Genomic DNA, 18,586 nt, shown 5'->3' on the forward strand with positions numbered 1-18,586 from the left:
TTTATTCTCCGATTACAAAATGTGAATTATTATCAAAGTAAACATCATGCAAATCTACAAATCCGTGCAAGGTCCTGCACGTCGTCAAAAGATGACACCTTTGCTAACAGGTTTTGTGTCAATTGAAAAACTTGCACAAGACAGTTCACAGAACTGTCCATTTCATGAAATGTAGACTCATTTGTTCATTAATACCTTTGTTTTCATGTGTATGTGAATAACTCACGTCGGAAAGTTTGGTGAAGTTCAAGCATAATCCTTTACTCAAGGTATAACACGACATCCTAAATCAGATACTCATAATGCACCTGTTTATATATCCTAGATAGGTGCCCCACTAGCGCCATCTCTGAGTTGGCGTTATACCCATTATCTTCACCACATTTGGATTCGTACCTCTGCCTCGATACGGAGGTCTCGTCCAGATCACACATTGCAAAAATATTTTACATACTATGCATAAAGCTGACACTATGTAATCAGTGGGTATGGTGGCCATTGGGTCAACTTACCCCAAGGCAAACATTTTAACTACATTAGCCCAAACAGATACAAGGATCCACTTTCATGCTAGGTTTTGGACCTCATATTGTATCTTATAGAGACCACAACTGATGTACAAAACAATCTTACAACTATCTACAGTACACTGGTTTAGATACAAGCATTATAAAACAATCTGTTTTTTGGACCAAACTTGCCACTTTTTCCATGTGGTTTCTTCCTTCATAGACTCCATGAAATAATGATATCTTCTTAAATATTTGGTCACATGATTCATTTTGTGTATGGTTCACTAATTGTTTATTTTATCAGTTATTTTACCAGGTAAGTTGACTGAGAACACATTCTCATTTACAGCAACGATCTGGGGAATAGTTACAGGGGAGAGGAGGGGGATAAATGAACCAATCGTAAACTGGGGATTATTAGGTGACCGTGATGGTTTGAGGGCCAGATTGGGAATTTAGCCAGTACACCAGGGTTAACACCCCTACTCTTACAATAAGTGCCATGGCATCTTTAATGACCTCAGAGAGTCAGGACACCCGTTTAACATCCCATCCAAAAGACAGCACCCTACACAGGGCAGCACTGCCCTGGGGCATTTGGATATTTTTTAGACCAGAGGAAAGAGTGCCTCCTACTGGCCCTCCAACACCACTTCCAGCAGGATCTGGTCTCTCAGACCAGGACCAACCCTGCTTAGCTTCAGAATAAAGCCAGCAGTGGTATGCAGGGTGGTATGCTACTGACTAGAAGCAAAGGGTGGCTAAACTAACCCTTTTGGCTCAATTTACCCCACTCTCCCCTACCTACATGATGAAACAACATAATCCACTGAAATCGACATACAACACCTTAAACCTCGTGTTATGGATATAGAGCATGGATGAACAGTTGCAGAAGGAACTGACCCCGCCGGCTCTCTATCCTCATCTATGACCCATGACCCGTGAAGACAGAAAAAACATTGAGTCTTCTCTTTTATCAGTGAGATTACCATGGGAAATTAAGACATTCCATAGAAGTTCAATAGGAGACCAGTGAATGGGTTTACTGCAACCTCACACTGCACTGAACAGGCCAACTGTGGACTGTATTAGCCAGTTAACAACACCATTCTAGTCCCTTTACTAAAGAAGCATGAAAATGTGTCTTTTTTTAAACGGAATTAATATAGATATAGAGTCGTGTGGCGTAGGTGCTGGCCTGTTTACAAATGTGACGGATTTAACTCCTCTGAGTCATCACAGAGTCAGTTAGGCTCTTTTACAGTCTCTCTCATAAGATGTTCTTGTTTGCCATCATGTTTGCCAACAAGGTACTGCAATGGTACTTCTAGCACAAACAAAGGTTTTTGTTAAGAGATCTTCTGTCTTCCCCTCATCTCGCTCCTTCTATGGTGCTTTGGATATACCGCCATCTAGTGGTTATAAGTGGTAATAAAGGTGGCAGCAGCAACTAGACCAAACTACAGTATGAAGAGAAAAACTATTGGGCACACCACGTCATTCCAACGTGGATAGTTGAGGCATCGATCAATGAGATTACAGCCTATATTGACCGACTCAAAAAGACAGCCAAAAGTTAGTTGAATTTCCAATGTGTTCTCACTATGCTTTCAACCTTCTAAAAGCACAACCAAGTTCCAATGGAAAAAAACAATGTCAGATATTTGGTTTAGTTGTCACCCTAATGTCTTATCACTGCACTTTCAACCATTTAAAAGCTCATCAAAGTTCAAATGGGAATACAATTTTCGATATTTTGTTTATTTAAACAACAGATTCATGTTTTATCACAGTGCTTTATCTAATAGCAGAACCAGGTGATCTGGATTGCAGTTGAGATGTCATTAAAAGTACATAGTGCAAGTGATCAATACCGTTCCAGATTCTGCTCATATTGTTAGGGCAATTGTGAAGATCGCCACAGACCTGCGATAACCTATGCATGCAATCTTGTAAGTGATACTGATACTTAAGAAGACATTGTTACCATAACCTCAAAATGTGGCCATGGATGTGTTACTCATTTTAAGGTTGAATGTTACATTAGTTTGTAAGACTTTTGTACTGTAAACTTTACAGCAATGTACTCTTATTAAACCAATTTTGGGGGGGAATTTACAGTAAAATAAAAATAAATTACAGTAATTTACAGGTAACTGGCTGCCAGTAAGTTATCATAAAAACAACAGGATTGTTTTTTACAGTGTATTTACTGTATTACAAAAGTAATATTGACTTGTGTTTGTTTGACAACACAACTAAATATCAATATTTAAAGGAGATGTGTCTACTGCTTGGATAGTTCCATCTGAGAGACAGGCTTAATCCCGTTCTTTCACTCTCTATTTTTAGTTGAGTTGGAGATGTGAATCCAACATATCAGTTATTTGCTTGTCGACAAGTTAATATAGCTATCTATTGTATTTCAAAAGTGATGTTAAATTGTGTTTGGTTGTGAACACAATCAAAATCAACGTGCCGCTGACGTATTCTGGGTTTAATTCCAGTTTGTCTACAAAATAATAATTCATATGTTGGAGTCTCCATCTGAACCCAAAAAATCTAAGTGAAAGAATAAGACTAAATGCACTGTTAATAAAGTTTGATTTGATTTAGTCCTATTCTTTAACCCAAGCAGAATATACTTCTCAGAATATATTTTTTCCTGGGCCTATGTGTATTGTCTATTTTTAGTAGAATCCTGGGCTGAATGGAAACAGTAGCTGTTGATGACTTTTCAAATGCTAAATGGGCCTAAAGAGTATCATCGATGATGTATAAGTGATAAAGTATGGTCACATTTCATATGCACTGTTAAACCTACCCGTTGAAATGACACTCAACAGTCATTCTCATGATAGCACATTTGAAATAATCAGTGGGCTTAGTTAAAACCCTTGATGTTAGACCCGAAAGGTAGCTGTAGATATATGAAGGGTAGCTGTGGATAGAGCAATTCTTCAGTAGGAGGTGCTGCCCAGCCTATAGTTAAAAAAAAAAATCTAATATAATATTGAATATAACGTTGGGGAATATAACATCAAAGATCTGATGTTGTTTTAAAGGTTTACCTATGTTCAATTTGGTTACCACGATGATGGCATAATCCTGTGGTTGAAATTTTACCTTCATAGCAACAATTTACGGTTGATGACTTTTTGCAAATCTGATGTATTTTCCTCATAGATTCCATGTCACAACACACATTGACAAATGATGTGGAAACGACTTTGATTCAACCCGTTTTTTTTTTCTCTCAGAGATGTTCTAGGAGAACTTGACCACGTCATGGAGCGGCACCTGATTAACTGTATGGTGTTGCTATGTGGCAAAGTTTCCCACACAACATGTGAAAGAAGAAACCAAAGTTAAACAGAGAGAAGAAAGAGAGGGAATTTTGTATGTCAAAACTTTCACTTTTGATATTTGATGTATTTGGATCTTTGGTTACAGTTTTTTTTTTAGAATCACGTTGACACTCATTTCAGAACCTTGATGTCATTTTCAAAATTCTCGACACAAAACACAACCGATGATCAAAATGCACATTTTTTTTCAATTCCAATTGCTTGGATACACAATACACATACAGCTAAGATCATTTGTTCATGGAACTAAAATCACCTGTTCAAAATGACACAACATCAAAGTGTTACCATTTCAAAATGCAATGTGATTCTGTTTTATTTCACTCGACTATAGTTCATCTCTCAAAGCACTTGACTCCTGAGAAAGACGAGGGCAGCAGTTGCTCCACCAGGATAATGTTGTTTTTGTTGTTTTTGTTATTTAGTTAGAAAACGTATATTGTTGACTGTGTGCCTAGCTTTTCTGTCTGTCTAAAAGAAAATGTATCTGTCTATTACTTTCATTACAATGATCTAACTAACAACTGATACAACTGCTCAAAATGATAAGTAAATATTGCATTACTCTTAATGCATAGTTTTATGGAAACTGACAAACAATTTTCCATGTTTACATCATGAAAGTTTCAGGATAAAGAGATCCATTGACCGTGAAACATGAACCAATTGGACTACATTATCTATGGATGTAATATTTCATCATCATTCTTTATCAGACACTGTTTCTATGGTCCCATGTACCACTTTTCCAGACCATGTTTTCAGATTTGACATTTACTGTACACTCACCAGCCACTTTATTAGGTACAATGGGTAGGACCCCATTTTGCCTCCACAACAGCCTGAATTATTCACGTGTTGTACGTTAAGAGATGCCCTTCTGCACACCACTGTTTTAAACAGCTGTTATTTGAGCATTTGTGGCCTTTCTGTTAGCTTGAATGAGTCTGGACATTCTCCTCTGACCTCTCTCATTAACAAGATGTTTTTGCCCACAGAACTCCCGCTCACTGAATGTGTTTTGTTTATCGCACCATTCTCTGTTAACTGTAGATACTGTAGTGCGTAAAAATCCCAGGAGGGCAGCTGTTTCTGAGATGCTGGAACCACCATGTGTGGCACCAGCAATCATACCACGGTTGCTTAGATTATGCATCTTGCCCGTTCTAATGTTTGGTCGAACAACAACTAAAGCTCTCTACTCTATATACTCTACATATTGAGTTGCAGGCAGCCGCATGATTCGCTGTTCGAAGGAGCAGGCTATTTGCATTAACACACAGGTGTACCTTATAAAGTGGCCGGTGAGCGTACGTATGCAGGCCCTTGTAATTGCTTTTCCAATACTGCCAACTCGTTACTGATGATTGATTTCACATTGTGGTACGAGTACATAGTGAAGTGAGTGGTATCCACCTACGACAACATAGCGATAATATGGAGCCGACTTGTGATCCAGGTCACAATAGAGGTCAAGCAGTGGGAGGAGGAAGATGTGGTGGTCAAAGAAATGGCAGGGGACAAGCACCTCTTCTGAGAGGTGTGGGCCTCGTTTGAGAGATGTTGGGGACAAGGCCAAGGACCAAGACAGCGGCAGCAACAGAAAAGGGTGTCCAATCAAATCCGAGCAACATTTGTAGACCATGTCGTAAATCATGGCATGACAATGACTGAGGCAGCTACAATGATTCAACCAAACCTCAGAAGATCAACCGTGGCCTCAATCATCAGAACTTTCCGCAATGAGAAACGGTCATTGCATGCACAGTCTGGAAGTCTTCAGCATGCGCTAAACATTAGGCTACTCTCAATTGTCAAATGACTGTATACTGCATGCTAATGTGTACCACAGAAGTGACTAAATGTGCTCTAACTGTAATTTTCCCAGCAGAATTGAGACTAGGCCAAATAGGGGAGGCAGAGGCAAAATTCTGACTGACCAACAAGAGTGGGATGTGGTCAATTTGGTTCAGGCCAGAAATGATATTCACTTTACAGATATTTGGCAGCACATCTTGGACAATGACGACATGTTCAACAATGTGGAAGCCATAAGTTTGCCGACTATTGCTGAATGCTGAAAAGGCACCAGGTGTCTCTAAAACAGCTACACCATGTGCCTTTTGAAAGAAATGCAGACAGAATGAAGCAGCTGAGGACTGAGTATGTTCAGGTATGTTCAGATGCCTGTTGTGAAAAATTCCCCCAAAATTCTACATCATTGTAATTCTCTTTCCAAAATGTATTTTTAAAGGGTGATGGAGCTGAATGCTGACGAAAACCATCACAAATTCCTATTTTTGGATGAGGCAGGCTTCAACCTGGGCAAGACAAGGAGGAGAGGTCGGAATTTCATTGGCCATCCAAGTACCTGGACAACTTGGGGCCAACATCACCATGTGTGCGGCTATATCAGAAGATGGTGTGGTGGTGACACAGACCTCGTATTGGATCATATAATGCAGCTCTCCTTGTAACCTTCCTTGATGATCTAAATCAGGTCTGTAGAGCTGATGGCGTGACCTATGCCATTGTGTGGGATAATGTCAGATTCAAACATGCTCAAATAGTTCAAGCATGGTTTCAGGCCCATCCACAATTTACCACCCTGTACTTATCCCCATACTCTCCTTTCCTAAAACTCGACTGAGGAATTTTTCTGCCCATGGAGGTGGAAGGTATATGATAGGCGCCCTCACAAACAAGCCACCCTTCTCCTGGCCATGGATGTCGCATGCAATGACATCAAACCATGATGCTGGTTTAAAATGGTTACTACAATATTTAATGATTGTACAAACGACTACACAGTGACACTATCGGTATCTTGTGTGTGGGTGATCTAAATGAATGTTCCTATGGTGTTTCTTGATAAGTTAGTTATTTGAACCAATGATTCTGCAAGTGCAAGGTTTCGTTAAAGACAAGCCCGTGTTACAAGTGACGACTGTTTTGTGTCTAGAGTTTTGAAAAATTACCACAAGGTTCTGAGATTAGTGCCAAAGTGATTGTAAAAAACGGTATTTCTCCAAGAGCTTCAGTAGAATATAATAGAAAATGCATATCCATTTGCAGCACAACGTTTGCTGCAGAGCAAGGCCCCTAAAGAGGGTTAGGGGCTAAGTGGCTTGCTCAAGCAGTGGGTAGTCTTCTAGGCATCTAGGCTCCCCCCAGTAACACACCTTCAGATCTACACCTTCACTATACCCCAACCCTAACCCTACCCTAAACTTGCTTGCAGCATGTCCTTGAGTAACATCCACTGTTCAAATGTTGAAATGACATCTGTCGATGCAGCGTCTTCGCTCCTAAACATTGGAGTAAACCATTTTGTGGTGTCAACCGTGTTTCACGAGGAACCAAAACCACTGAAAAGGAAACAGGCCCGGAACGCGACCCTGCTGCAACCAACACAACTGATGATGTGTGCAGATTAAGTACACTGTGTCACCTGATTTATGTATGTGTGGGTGTGTGGGTGTGTGTGTTTGTGTGTGTGGTGTGGTGTGGTGTGGTGTGTGTGTGTGTGTGCTTGTGTGTGTGACAGTGCAGTAGGGGTTTAATTGTGAGACAACAGTGCAGTCATGTGTTGTGCGTTTCAATTGTTGAGCAGAGCCTGTTGAAGGTACAGACACCCTCATGGACTCATACATCTCCTGTTGCTGGCTAGTGCTCTACCTTTTCTTTGGTGAGATCGTCATCTTAGTAGTCTGATAAACAGTCAAATCAAACCAACCGAAAAAAAAAGCACATTTTTGGTAAGACTCCTTTGATATCATCTCTTTCTCCGTTGTAGGCGGTGGTTCTACAGTAACCATCCAAGGCTATGTCGGTGACATTGTGACCCTAACATGTAAGTATGACGCCCGGCATTATGGTACGCTCTCTGTCTGCTGGGGTCGTGGTCACATCCCCAACAGCGGCTGTGGCAATGAGGTCCTCAGGACGGAGGGAGTCAAAGTGACCCACAGGGCTTCGGTCCGGTACAATCTCCAGGGTGATCTGAGGGCAGGGGATGTCTCTCTGACCATCACCCAAGCACAGGTGAAGGATTCTGGGTTATATGGCTGCCGTGTGGATATACCTGGATGGTTCAATGACCAGAAACACCATCTGGCACTTGTCATCATGCCCGGTGAGCAAACAATTGTGCGTTTAAGCCATTTAGTCATTTAGACAGTCATTTCATTAGATCAAATTAAGATTAGTTACAAGGTTTGCTGAAAACTTTCTGTAGAGCAGGGAAGGCTATCTATGCAATGTCAACAAGACTAACTTGCCCATCATCTATACTTATCTAGTGGGGGGTAAGCTGAGCTCCCCTTGTTTCTTGGAAACCATACACAAAATGTATCAAATATTTAGGCAGAGGTCATCATTTCATGGAGTATGTGATTAAAAAAAACACATGGAAAAAGATAAGTCCAAGAGGTTTCATGATATCTTTGTTATTATTTTATATATATATTTCCCTTGACGAAGTGATGCTGAATGTAAAAGAAAAAGCTCAAATCATTCCATTTGAACCTATTTCAGCTCCTGAAACAACACCTGAACCGTGGATCCCTAGAGAGAGCACAACAGTTGGCTACCCTAAAGGTACTATGTTTACAATCGCTATTAGTTTGTGTTAAATGCAGTGGTGGAAAAAGTACCCAATTTTCATACTTGAGTAAAAGTAAAGATACCTTAAAACTTCTTCAGGATTGATGGGTCCCCTGCGGGACGGTTGAGTTAACGTAGGCTAATGCGATTAGCATGAGGTTGTAAGTAACAAGAACATTTCTCAGGACATAAACATATCTGATATTGGCAGAAAGCTTAAATTCTTGTGAATCTCTAACTGCACTGTCCAATTTACAGTAGCTATTACAGTGAAAGAATACCATGCTATTGTTTGAGGAGAGTGCACAATTTGGGCAGTCTTGATACAACAGTTTGAACAGAAATGCAGTGGTTCATTAGATCAAATTAAGATTAGTTAAAAGGTTTACTGAAAACTTTCTGTAGAGCAGGGAAGGCTATCTATGCAATCTTGACCATTGTCTATACTTATCTATAGGGGAGACTTGGGGGTAAGCTGAGCTATCCTTGTTTCTTGGAAACCATACACAAGATGAATCATGTGACCAAATATTTAGGAAGTGGGCATCATTTCATGGAGTATGTGATTGAAGAAACCACATGGAAAAAGATAGGTCCAAAAAAACACATTTTCACCAAATTAATTTATTGTGTTAGAGGTTTCATGATATCTTTGTTATTATTTTATATATATATTTCCCTTGACGGGGTGATGCTGAATGTAAAAAAAATGCTCAACTTACCCCACTCTTCTCTACGTCAAATTCAATCAGTCCATTTGAATCTATTTCAGCTCCTGAAACAACCCCTGAACCGTGGATCTCTAGAGAGAGCACAACAGTTGGCTACCCTAAAGGTACTATGTTTACAATGGCTATTAGTTTGTGTTAAATGCAGTGGTGGAAAAAGTACCCAATTTTCATACTTGAGTAAGTGTAAAGATACCTTAAAACTTCTTCAGGATTGGTGGGTCCCCTGCGGGACGGTTGAGCTAACGTAGGCTAATGCGATTAGCATGAGGTTGTAAATAACAAGAACATTTCCCAGGACATAGACATATCTGATATTGGCAGAAAGCTTAAATTCTTGTTAATCTAACTCCACTGATCTAATGTGTTATATTCTCCTACATTCCTTTCACATTTCCACAAACTTCAAAGTGTTTCCTTTCAAATGATACCAAGAAAATGCATAACCTTGCTTCAAGGCCTGAGCTACAGGCAGTTAGATTTGGGAATGTCATTTTAGGCGAAAATTGAAAAAAAAACATTACGGATAGCCAGCGGCATGCTCCAACACTCAGACTTAAGCAGTTCTTTCAAGTCTTTTTTACTTAAGTACTTTACACCACTGGTTGAATGCACTGTTGATCGCTGTTAAAATCGTTACGCAAATATATATATATATATATTGTTTTACATTGAACCTTTATTTAACTAGGCAAGTCAGTTAAGAACAAATTCTTATTTACAATGACGGCCTACACCGGCCAATTGTGCGCTACCCTATGGGACTCCCATTCAAGGCCGGTTGTGATACAGCCTGGATACCATGTTGATGCAATTGGATTATGTTGATACATTACCGTAAGTAGAAGTAACTAGGAAACAATGTCCAATGCCCAACCAGTTTATGTGTGGCGGGATTATTTAACGACTGTATCAGAAACACTTCCAATAACTGCTGTCTCATCTACTTGTCAGAGCAAACCACAACAATGCAGACAACAATGGGTTTGTCAGGTAAAATCAAAATCACCTACTCTATTATATTACATCCTGTATCACTTTACAAGGTACCATCTAGAAAGATCTAATAGAGGGAATTAATCCTGCTTAATGGCCTTTTTTAATAACTCGGATAACTGTGTTGTCTCCAGTACCTCCAGACCCTCCCAAAGTGGCAATCCGAGAAATATCAGCTAGGTCCATCTCTGTATGGTGGAGTGCTGGCTTCGATGGAAACACCCCCATCACAGGTTTCCACCTGGAATGCAAGAGCCAATCGGGTAAAATAACAGAAATAACCAGACTTGCACTTCCTAATAGCTTGAATGAATGGGTAATACCAATAGTACAATTTGAATGTTTACTCACTCTTCGTAATTTTTTGCTGAAACAGACTCCTGGGTAGATGGAGTACAAGGCAGCAATATTCTGCCTTGGAAGAGAGAGACCGCTGTCAATGACCTGCGACCCTTTCACACCTACAACATCCGCATGTTCACCAAGAACGACATGAGCTTGAGTAAACCCAGCAACGAGCTCACCATCACCACTAAGGAAGCAGGTATATCCCCTGATCAAACAACCTGAGGCTAAATCTCAAATGAGATTGACCGCCTCTGTCACTGTCTCTGTCATCTCTCTGTCACTTCGAGCTAAGTAAATGTCATCATTTGTAAAGTATCTGAAAAATATGTCCTCCCTCTAGCCCCTGATGGTCCCCCACAGGATGTGAAGCTTGAAGCCCTTTCCTCCCACAGCATCAGAGTCACATGGAGGGTACCTTGCTTTTTTTACCTATTTTTTTGTATTTGTATTTGTATTATTTGTGATTAAATTGTCTTGTCCTCTTCCCCGTGCAGGCCCCTGAGTTGTCCCTCCAGAACGGGCTGATCCGGGGCTACCAGCTCCGCTACGGTGAGTACAGTCCCCAAGAACGGCTTCCTGTCAGGGTGGTGCATCTGATGGACGGATCAGAGAGCTTCACCATGAACAGCCTGCAGGAGGCGACAAAGTACAGTGTGACGCTGCACACCATCAACAGAGCAGGCCTGGGGCCGTCTTCACAGGAGCTTGTCTGCTCCACTCTGACTAATGGTGAGGAGAGGTTTTCAATGGTTAGCTTTTGTGAAGTGAAGTGGAATTACGACTTGCCCCCTAGTTATTAGAGTAAGGAAAATGCACACATGAATTGGTTATGTGCATGTATTCAACTACCAATGTACTTATCTTCTTTGTCAGATGATCAGCAGCATATGACAACAACTCAAGCAACAACAGCACTTCAGACAGGTGATAACCTGACTCCAACAGTTTATTGGGAGAGATTTTAACTATGAGAAAATGAAACTGCAGTTGAATATAGGCTCCTTTCCACTAGGTGCTATTGATCATGTTAACCTGTAATGTCTTTCAAGAACATTCAACCTCAACCATTGGGACAACAACCTCTTCAACTGAGACATGGCTGCTTGTCACTGACAGTCCCACTCAAGGTAGGCTATCGTGTTGCTTTTCACCGTGCAAAATTATACAACCCAGAGCACAACTCTTCAATTCCTCAAAATAGTAAGCACATATTCACTTCCCCCTAACAACAGACTGACCAGCTTCTCATCTCTTTGTCCTGTTTCCTGTACCATATAGGTCAGAGGGTAGACGACTTCTCAACTACTAGAGCACTAAGTAACTCTACGACTGACCCAGCATTGAGTAAAAAAGTGTGTTCACATTTCTGTATTCTATACTTGGATACTTAAAATGTGCATTGTTGACAATATTATTAGTACCAAACTAATAACTTGTGCTTTTATTACAGCTGGGTACTGAGGAACAGAGCGGTCATCTTGTTGCCATCCTAGTGCCAGTGCTGGTGCTGGGGCTGCTTGTTGTCATGGCGATCATATGGCAATTTAGGCGTGAGTAAGCCTACAGAATTATAGATTATCATATGGATCCCTTTTCAGATATTTTTGATTCTCTCCTAATCTATCCCCTTCTCTTTAGGTACCACATTGAAAAAAGGCAACTGGAAAATGTAAGCCTAAAGTAATAAATACCGATATCCCACTTTGTCATTTGATCTACGTATAGTTCTACACGTCCCTCCCCGGTACTACATTTTCTCATCTCTCTCTCATTCAGATTATGGAAGAACAACGACTTTCTGTCCTTCGGGGACTCCGAGCCAGCACTGTAGAGACCTCTGGGATGTTAGAATTCCAATCAAGATCATGCAGTGGTCACCGTGGAGTTAACATAAAGAGTAAGATGATATATATGATTTCAACTCTGCCATAGTGATAGGAAGTGTTACTAATCGACCGGGGCCTCCCACTGAACTGATATTGAAAGAGTACTTATCTTACAATGAGATCAACTGCAATGTACACGATGTGACGTTTGTGTGCACATGTTAATAAATGCTTGCTTATAGCTCGCCTGACTCTTTTTTTTATGGGCTCACGCACGGATACAGTCACTATTAACAATTTCATGGGTCCAGTCGTTGTCAATACTTTCGTGGGTCCAGTCGCTATCAACAATTTCATGGGTCTAGTTGCTATCAACAATTTCATGGGTCTAGTTGCTATAAACAATTTCATGGGTCTAGTTGCTATAAACAATTTCATGGGTCCAGTTGCTATCAAAAATGTCACGGTTCCAGTTGCTATCAACAATTTCGGAAACACTACAGCACATTTACAGCAACACTTCAATACAACATCCAGTCTGTCCTAACTATAGCCACCAGGGGGGTAGAGACACATGGTTGTATAAGAGGGGACTTCGATTACATTCCAGTGTTCACTCAGCCCTCTTTCTCTCAGAGCCTTCATGCATTTCTCCAGGGGCCAGCTCTGAGACTCTCTGAGGCGCTGTAGCCCGCTGGATTTCCACCCATCTGTCCTGTAAATCTCGCAATTGGTCTAATTAATGTGCTGAATGTGGAGATGTGTTACCTCTGTGGAGCCAGGCCCAGGCAGCAGCTGTTACTGAGGGAGTTCCCCACAACGGGGGAGCGGAGGGGGGATACCCACCCAGGCCTCTCCCCACTCGCTTAGCCCCCCCCCCCCATGCAGGGCCCACACAGTGGAGTTAGGATGGAGGGATGGATGAAAAGATGAACTGATGGATGGACGGATGAATGTCCTCAGTGACAGATAATCGGCTAAAGCTTCTCAAGCATCATCCAAATACTTTCTTTACTCAAACCCTCCTTGTAGACCAGTTTCTGAATATGGAAATAATCAACAAGTTACAAGTTGCTGGACCATGCCACTCCAGGCCATGGGGGAAAATCCCTGTCTTCAAAATTCTTCACCTCTTCCTACCCCTGTATTCCAGCTAGAGCATGAACCATGGCATTCAAAGAAGCACGTGTTGTACGGCTGGTGCCAGGAGTTTGTTTGTTACCCATAGCAGTATGCTATACCCCTCCACTCTCCATGCCACGCTGTGACTATGGCCTAAACACACTGGTGCCACATCCCTCCTCTCTGCCGGAGGACGTCCTTCTATCTCTGCCTCGGTCTGTCTCTCTGTAGTGTTCTCTCTCTTTCTTTTTCTCTATTTGTCTCTCTCTCTCTCTCTCTCGCATTCTCTGTCCTGTCCTATAAAAACATACAACATTGATCCCTCAGTCCTGGGGCCCTACTTCCTTCCTTCCATCCCTCCATCCCAACCCCACTGATTACTCAGATGAAGGGTAGATAAACAAACCGAGGGATGGGGGGGCAAGACGGGTCGAGGAATGGCGGAAAGGAGGAGTGGCGGGGTGTCTTTGATGCAGTTGAACGCACATTCAGATTGATTAGAGAGAGCTTTGATCGGTCATGGAGCCACCAGCTGATGGAGTCTTGGCCCCACTTATCCTTGCCTGGTCCCCATGGCCCTCCTAGGCCACTGCCTGGCACCCAACCAAACTAGAGATGAGGAAACAGAAGGATGAGATGAATACAAACACACTTTATTTCAACAACAACTCAAGCATGAGCTACTCTTTCTCCATCCGCAACACTGTCTCACACCCCATCCCCTTCAACCTCCCTCCCCTACCTAATAGAATCCAGTGGTAGTTGGTAGTTCAAGGCCTCAGCTTTTGCATGCAGGTGGGTGGAGTGGATAATGAGTTTAGTGGTGGGGATGGAGTTAGTATGGCAATACATCAACACAATGGCTTTGGCCACATCAAGGCTCTATGGTTCAGGAAGGGGAAGCTATGTACTGTACCACACACACCAAAGCCTGAGCTCCATCCATGGGGGGAGGGCTGGTCTACAGGTCTGACTGTCCCAGCTCGGGTGAATGTCCCTGGGCCTGAGGAGAGCCAGATGTTGCCCCTTCTGGAGCTCCCTATAAAGTCCTGAGGAAGGAGCAGATGAGAGCAAGAAACGGAAGGAAAGCGAAAGATGAGGGGGGCGTGGGCAGAAGAAGAAAGAGGGGAGGTGGCTGGGGGAGAAGGGGCTGGCTTTTCCGTGATGAAAGAAACCTTAATAGATTCAACATAAGGTAGACCCCTAAACACAAAGGAGGGGCATACTAACTTTTCAAATTGTAGTAGCAGTACAACTTGTGCCAATGAACTGAAGAAATACATGGATACCCTCAGGATAGGAATAAGACAGACTGGTGGGATAGAGCGGTGAATAATTCTATTTTTCAGAAGAATGCACTCAATGGATTGGGAATGAACCTTTTAGATGCTGTTTGAGAAGAGAAAAAAGGGAAATGATAGACTACATGGATAAAAACAAAATAATAATTGCTTTGCTTGCTCTTTGATGGATTGACCATTAGGGGCTTTACTTAGTTGTCTATATCGCAGAAGTGCATAACATGTTTCTGTGTATAATTGTGTGTGTGTGTGTGTGTGTGTGTGTGTGTGTGTGTGTGTGTGTGTGTGTGTGTGTGTGTGTGTGTGTGTGTGTGTGTGTGTGTGTGTGTGTGTGTGCGCGTGCGTGCGTGTGTGTGTGCGTGCGTTGTTGTGATTAACCAATCTTAGCCAGATGGAACGCTTTGCACATGATTGAAGGTCAGACATAACAGTTACCATGGAGACATTGCCAAGTTAGACTAAACGGGGTGGTTCTCCTCTATCTTCTCCCCCTACGGACCGCCATCTCGAAGAGTGTGTGTGTGTGTGTGTGTACAGTATATGTGTTAGTGTTGTGTATGTGTACAGTATATGTGTGTGTGTGTGTGTGTGTGTGTGTGTGTGTGTGTGTGTGTGTGTGTGTGTGTGTGTGTGTGTGTGTGTGTGTGTGTGTGTGTGTGTGTGTGTGTGTGTGTGTTTGCTCTGAAAAAAGCTCTATTCAATTAAACTTGGAATGCAACATTCACACGGGAACATATGAACTCATCCACATTTAACCGCAAAATGGTTTGGGTGTTCAGTGTGTCCGTTTATGCGTGCGGTCGTGACTGGGGGAGAAACGTACAGACTAATGTTTCACTATTGACAGAAGACACTCTGTCGTTTGTAGTTCTGTTACCAAACTAGTCTGTCAGCACACAGTGGACTTGCATTCCAAGTTTGATTGAATAGTGCTTTTTTGAGAGCAAACTACACATACACACAAACATACACACACACACACACACACACACACACACACACACACACACACACACACACACACACACACACACACACACACACACACACATACACACACACACATACACATACACACACATACACACACACAAGCATTAATGAAAATTCAGCAAGTTACAGTTCAAAAGAAGGCCATGCTTTTGGGTAACTTCACACTTCAAAAGCCCCAAAACACTTCTGCTTTTCTACAGTGGGCTAAGTGAGAATCGTGTTGGGGGGGGGGGGGGGGGGGGGGGGGGGGGTAAAATCTTGTAATAGGCTCTGCAGTGTGTTGTGGATAAACCATCCGGGAAAGAGATACGGACATGAAGTGTGTGTGTGTGTGTATGTGTGTGTGTGTGTGTGTGTGTGTGTGTGTGTGTGTGTGTGTGTGTGTGTGTGTGTGTGTGTGTGTGTGTGTGTGTGTGTGTGTGTGTGTGTGTGTGTGTGTGTGTGTGTGTGTGTGTGTGTGTGTACATGCAAGCGAGTGAGCGAACAAGCGTGCGTGTATGAACTCGTAGCTTTATAGTTTTACTTGGCTGATAGTCAGTGAAAATCTGAACCTTTTCAAGGCTCAAGTTTCCATAGAAACAGTTGCAAGTTTTTATTGATGTCGTTTGTCAAATAGTAAAAAAAAAAAATCATTTTGGCAATCACTGAAGACAGAAATAGAGATACCGACATGCTACTTACTTCCCTTTGTGCAGACATAATCCTTACATGCATTTTTATAAACCATATCTCAAACCATTCATATCACATGCCTCTTCTAATTCAAATAGCATTACATCTGGTGTAAATCTGGTTAGATGTGTTTCCCCCACCATCACATCCACTGCTTAGGGTTTCTCCTCACCTGCCCTCCAGGCAGTGTTGGGAGCATTTGGAAAAGGGTTGTCTGGATGGAAGACCTGTATAGACTGACAGGGAGGATAAAGCTTTGAGATGAGAGGAAGTGGAGATTGGATAAGCGATCAGCTGAACTGCCTGGTAATAGCTTTCTTGATAGAGAGATGGAGAGAGAAAGAGAGGGACAGAGAGAGAGGGGGGATAGGGGGGTGGTAATCTCATTGCAGGATTAGTCGGTGTTATTAACGAGGCCCATGCACCTCTCTCTCTTCCATTTTTTATTGTTTTATTCCCATCATCTTCCATCATTTTCCTCTCTTCATTCTTCCCTCTTCCTCTATTTCTTTTGGTCCTTTGGTCCTCCCTGCTTATCTCTCTCTCTCCCTGTCTCTCTCTCTCCCTCCCTCTCTGTTCCACATCCTCACCCTCTTTATCACTTCCCTTTTCTGTCTCTCTCTCCATCCATCCATCCCTCCCTTCCCACTTCCCCCTCTCCTCTATCTCTCTCTCTCTCTCTCTCTCTCTCTCTCTCTCTCTCCTCTCTCTCTCTCTCTCTCCTCTCTCTCTCTCTCTCTCTCTCTCTCTCTCTCTCTCTCTCTCTCTCTCTCTCTCTCTCTCTCTCTCTCTCTCTCTCTCTCAGATGGTAATGCTGCTACACAGCTTCCTCCTCATGCAGAAGGAGATTGGCCCACGGTGCTGCATTATGACTTCTTTTTGTAATATTCTTGACACCTTTTTTGGGAGGGAGAAAACGATCCGCAAATGATCCTCTGTGCAGTGTGTGTGTTTGGTTTTACTATCCTTGTGGCGACCAGAAGTACTCACAAGGATAGTAAAACAAAGAAAAGACATACAAGTGGGGATATTTCGCTGGTCCACACAAGGAAAAATGCTATTTTAGGCTTAGGAGTTAGGTTTAGAGTTAGGGTTAGAATTATGGTTTGGGTTATGCTTAGGCTTAGGGTTAGGTTTACAGTTAGGGGTTTGGGGATTGGGGTTAAGTTAGGGAAAATAGGATTTTTAATGGTAATCAATCTCATCATACTCATATTTATAATCGTATGCATTTTATCACACTTGATAGGCTACTCGTATTCGGATTTACTTGTGATCGGAAAACGCGAAAGTGCGCTATACATGCCGGTAAAGCCTTTACATCAAGTGTGCATTACTGCGCTATCACTCAGATTGCGTCATTATGCTCCTTCACACACATTGTTCAAAAGTAAATGACCCCAACAGATGAAAATACACATTAGGGCTATTTACTTACTCAGTCTTATTCAGTTATCAATGAAATAGGCAAATATATACACTAATGCAGCCTGTATTTGTTCCAGACACTGATCTAGATGAAGGTCGACTAATGCAGCCTGTATTTGTTCCAGACACAGATCTAGATGAAGGTCGACTAATGCAGCCTGTATTTATTCCAGACACAGATCTAGATGAAGGTCGACTAATGCAGCCTGTATTTATTCCAGACACAGATCTAGATGAAGGTCGACTAATGCAGCCTGTATTTGTTCCAGACACAGATCTAGATGAAGGTCGACTAATGCAGTCTGTATTTGTTCCAGACACAGATCTAGATGAAGGTCGACTAATGCAGCCTGTATTTATTCCAGACACAGATCTAGATGAAGGTCGACTAATGCAGTCTGTATTTATTCCAGACACAGATCTAGATGAAGGTCGACTAATGCAGCCTGTATTTGTTCCAGACACAGATCTAGATGAAGGTCGACTAATGCAGCCTGTATTTGTTCCAGACACAGATCTAGATGAAGGTAGGCTAATTTGCTTGCCCCATATATTGTTTTGAGAGCAGCAAAACTTTTCTCTCCCGACATTTATACCACAAAATTTGTATGATCAGAATAAACTATCTACATTCGTAATTGCATTTTTTTATGCGCTGTCCCTCAGTAAACATGTCTGGGCCAT

General features: G+C 42.1%; 1 protein-coding gene across 2 annotated transcripts; it reads left to right on the plus strand.

The window, feature by feature from the left end:
• The first annotated feature begins 5,273 nt into the window (after positions 1–5,273).
• Positions 5,274–12,627, plus strand: LOC110488586 (Down syndrome cell adhesion molecule homolog). Of its 2 annotated transcripts, XM_021560850.2 has the most exons (15): positions 5,291–7,571; positions 7,680–8,018; positions 8,420–8,482; positions 9,261–9,323; positions 10,171–10,209; positions 10,347–10,475; positions 10,589–10,756; positions 10,901–10,971; positions 11,055–11,289; positions 11,434–11,484; positions 11,610–11,687; positions 11,839–11,912; positions 12,011–12,110; positions 12,199–12,229; positions 12,337–12,627. In XM_021560850.2, the coding sequence occupies exons 1-15, from the start codon at positions 7,523–7,525 to the stop codon at positions 12,389–12,391; spliced, it is 1,545 nt and encodes a 514-aa protein (XP_021416525.1). In that variant the 5' UTR covers positions 5,291–7,522; the 3' UTR covers positions 12,392–12,627. The 2 variants fall into 2 exon arrangements, with proteins under 2 accessions (XP_021416526.1, XP_021416525.1); XM_021560851.2 differs by lacking the exon at positions 9,261–9,323 and having other exon boundaries at positions 5,274–7,571.
• Positions 12,628–18,586: the final 5,959 nt, after the last annotated feature.

The sequence above is a fragment of the Oncorhynchus mykiss genome, chromosome 14, assembly GCF_013265735.2.
Source record: "Oncorhynchus mykiss isolate Arlee chromosome 14, USDA_OmykA_1.1, whole genome shotgun sequence".
NCBI classification, from domain to species: domain Eukaryota; kingdom Metazoa; phylum Chordata; class Actinopteri; order Salmoniformes; family Salmonidae; genus Oncorhynchus; species Oncorhynchus mykiss.

What these genes read in the sequence shown, in the direction of transcription:
- LOC110488586 (XM_021560850.2), top strand. Translation starts at nt 7,523, where the DNA reads ATGGACTCATACATCTCCTGTTGCTGGCTAGTGCTCTACCTTTTCTTT. An exon ending in GGCACTTGTCATCATGCCCG is followed by an intron (nt 8,019 to 8,419) that starts GTGAGCAAACAA and finishes AACCTATTTCAG; the next exon opens with CTCCTGAAACAACACCTGAA. An exon ending in AACAACAGCACTTCAGACAG is followed by an intron (nt 11,485 to 11,609) that starts GTGATAACCTGA and finishes ATGTCTTTCAAG; the next exon opens with AACATTCAACCTCAACCATT.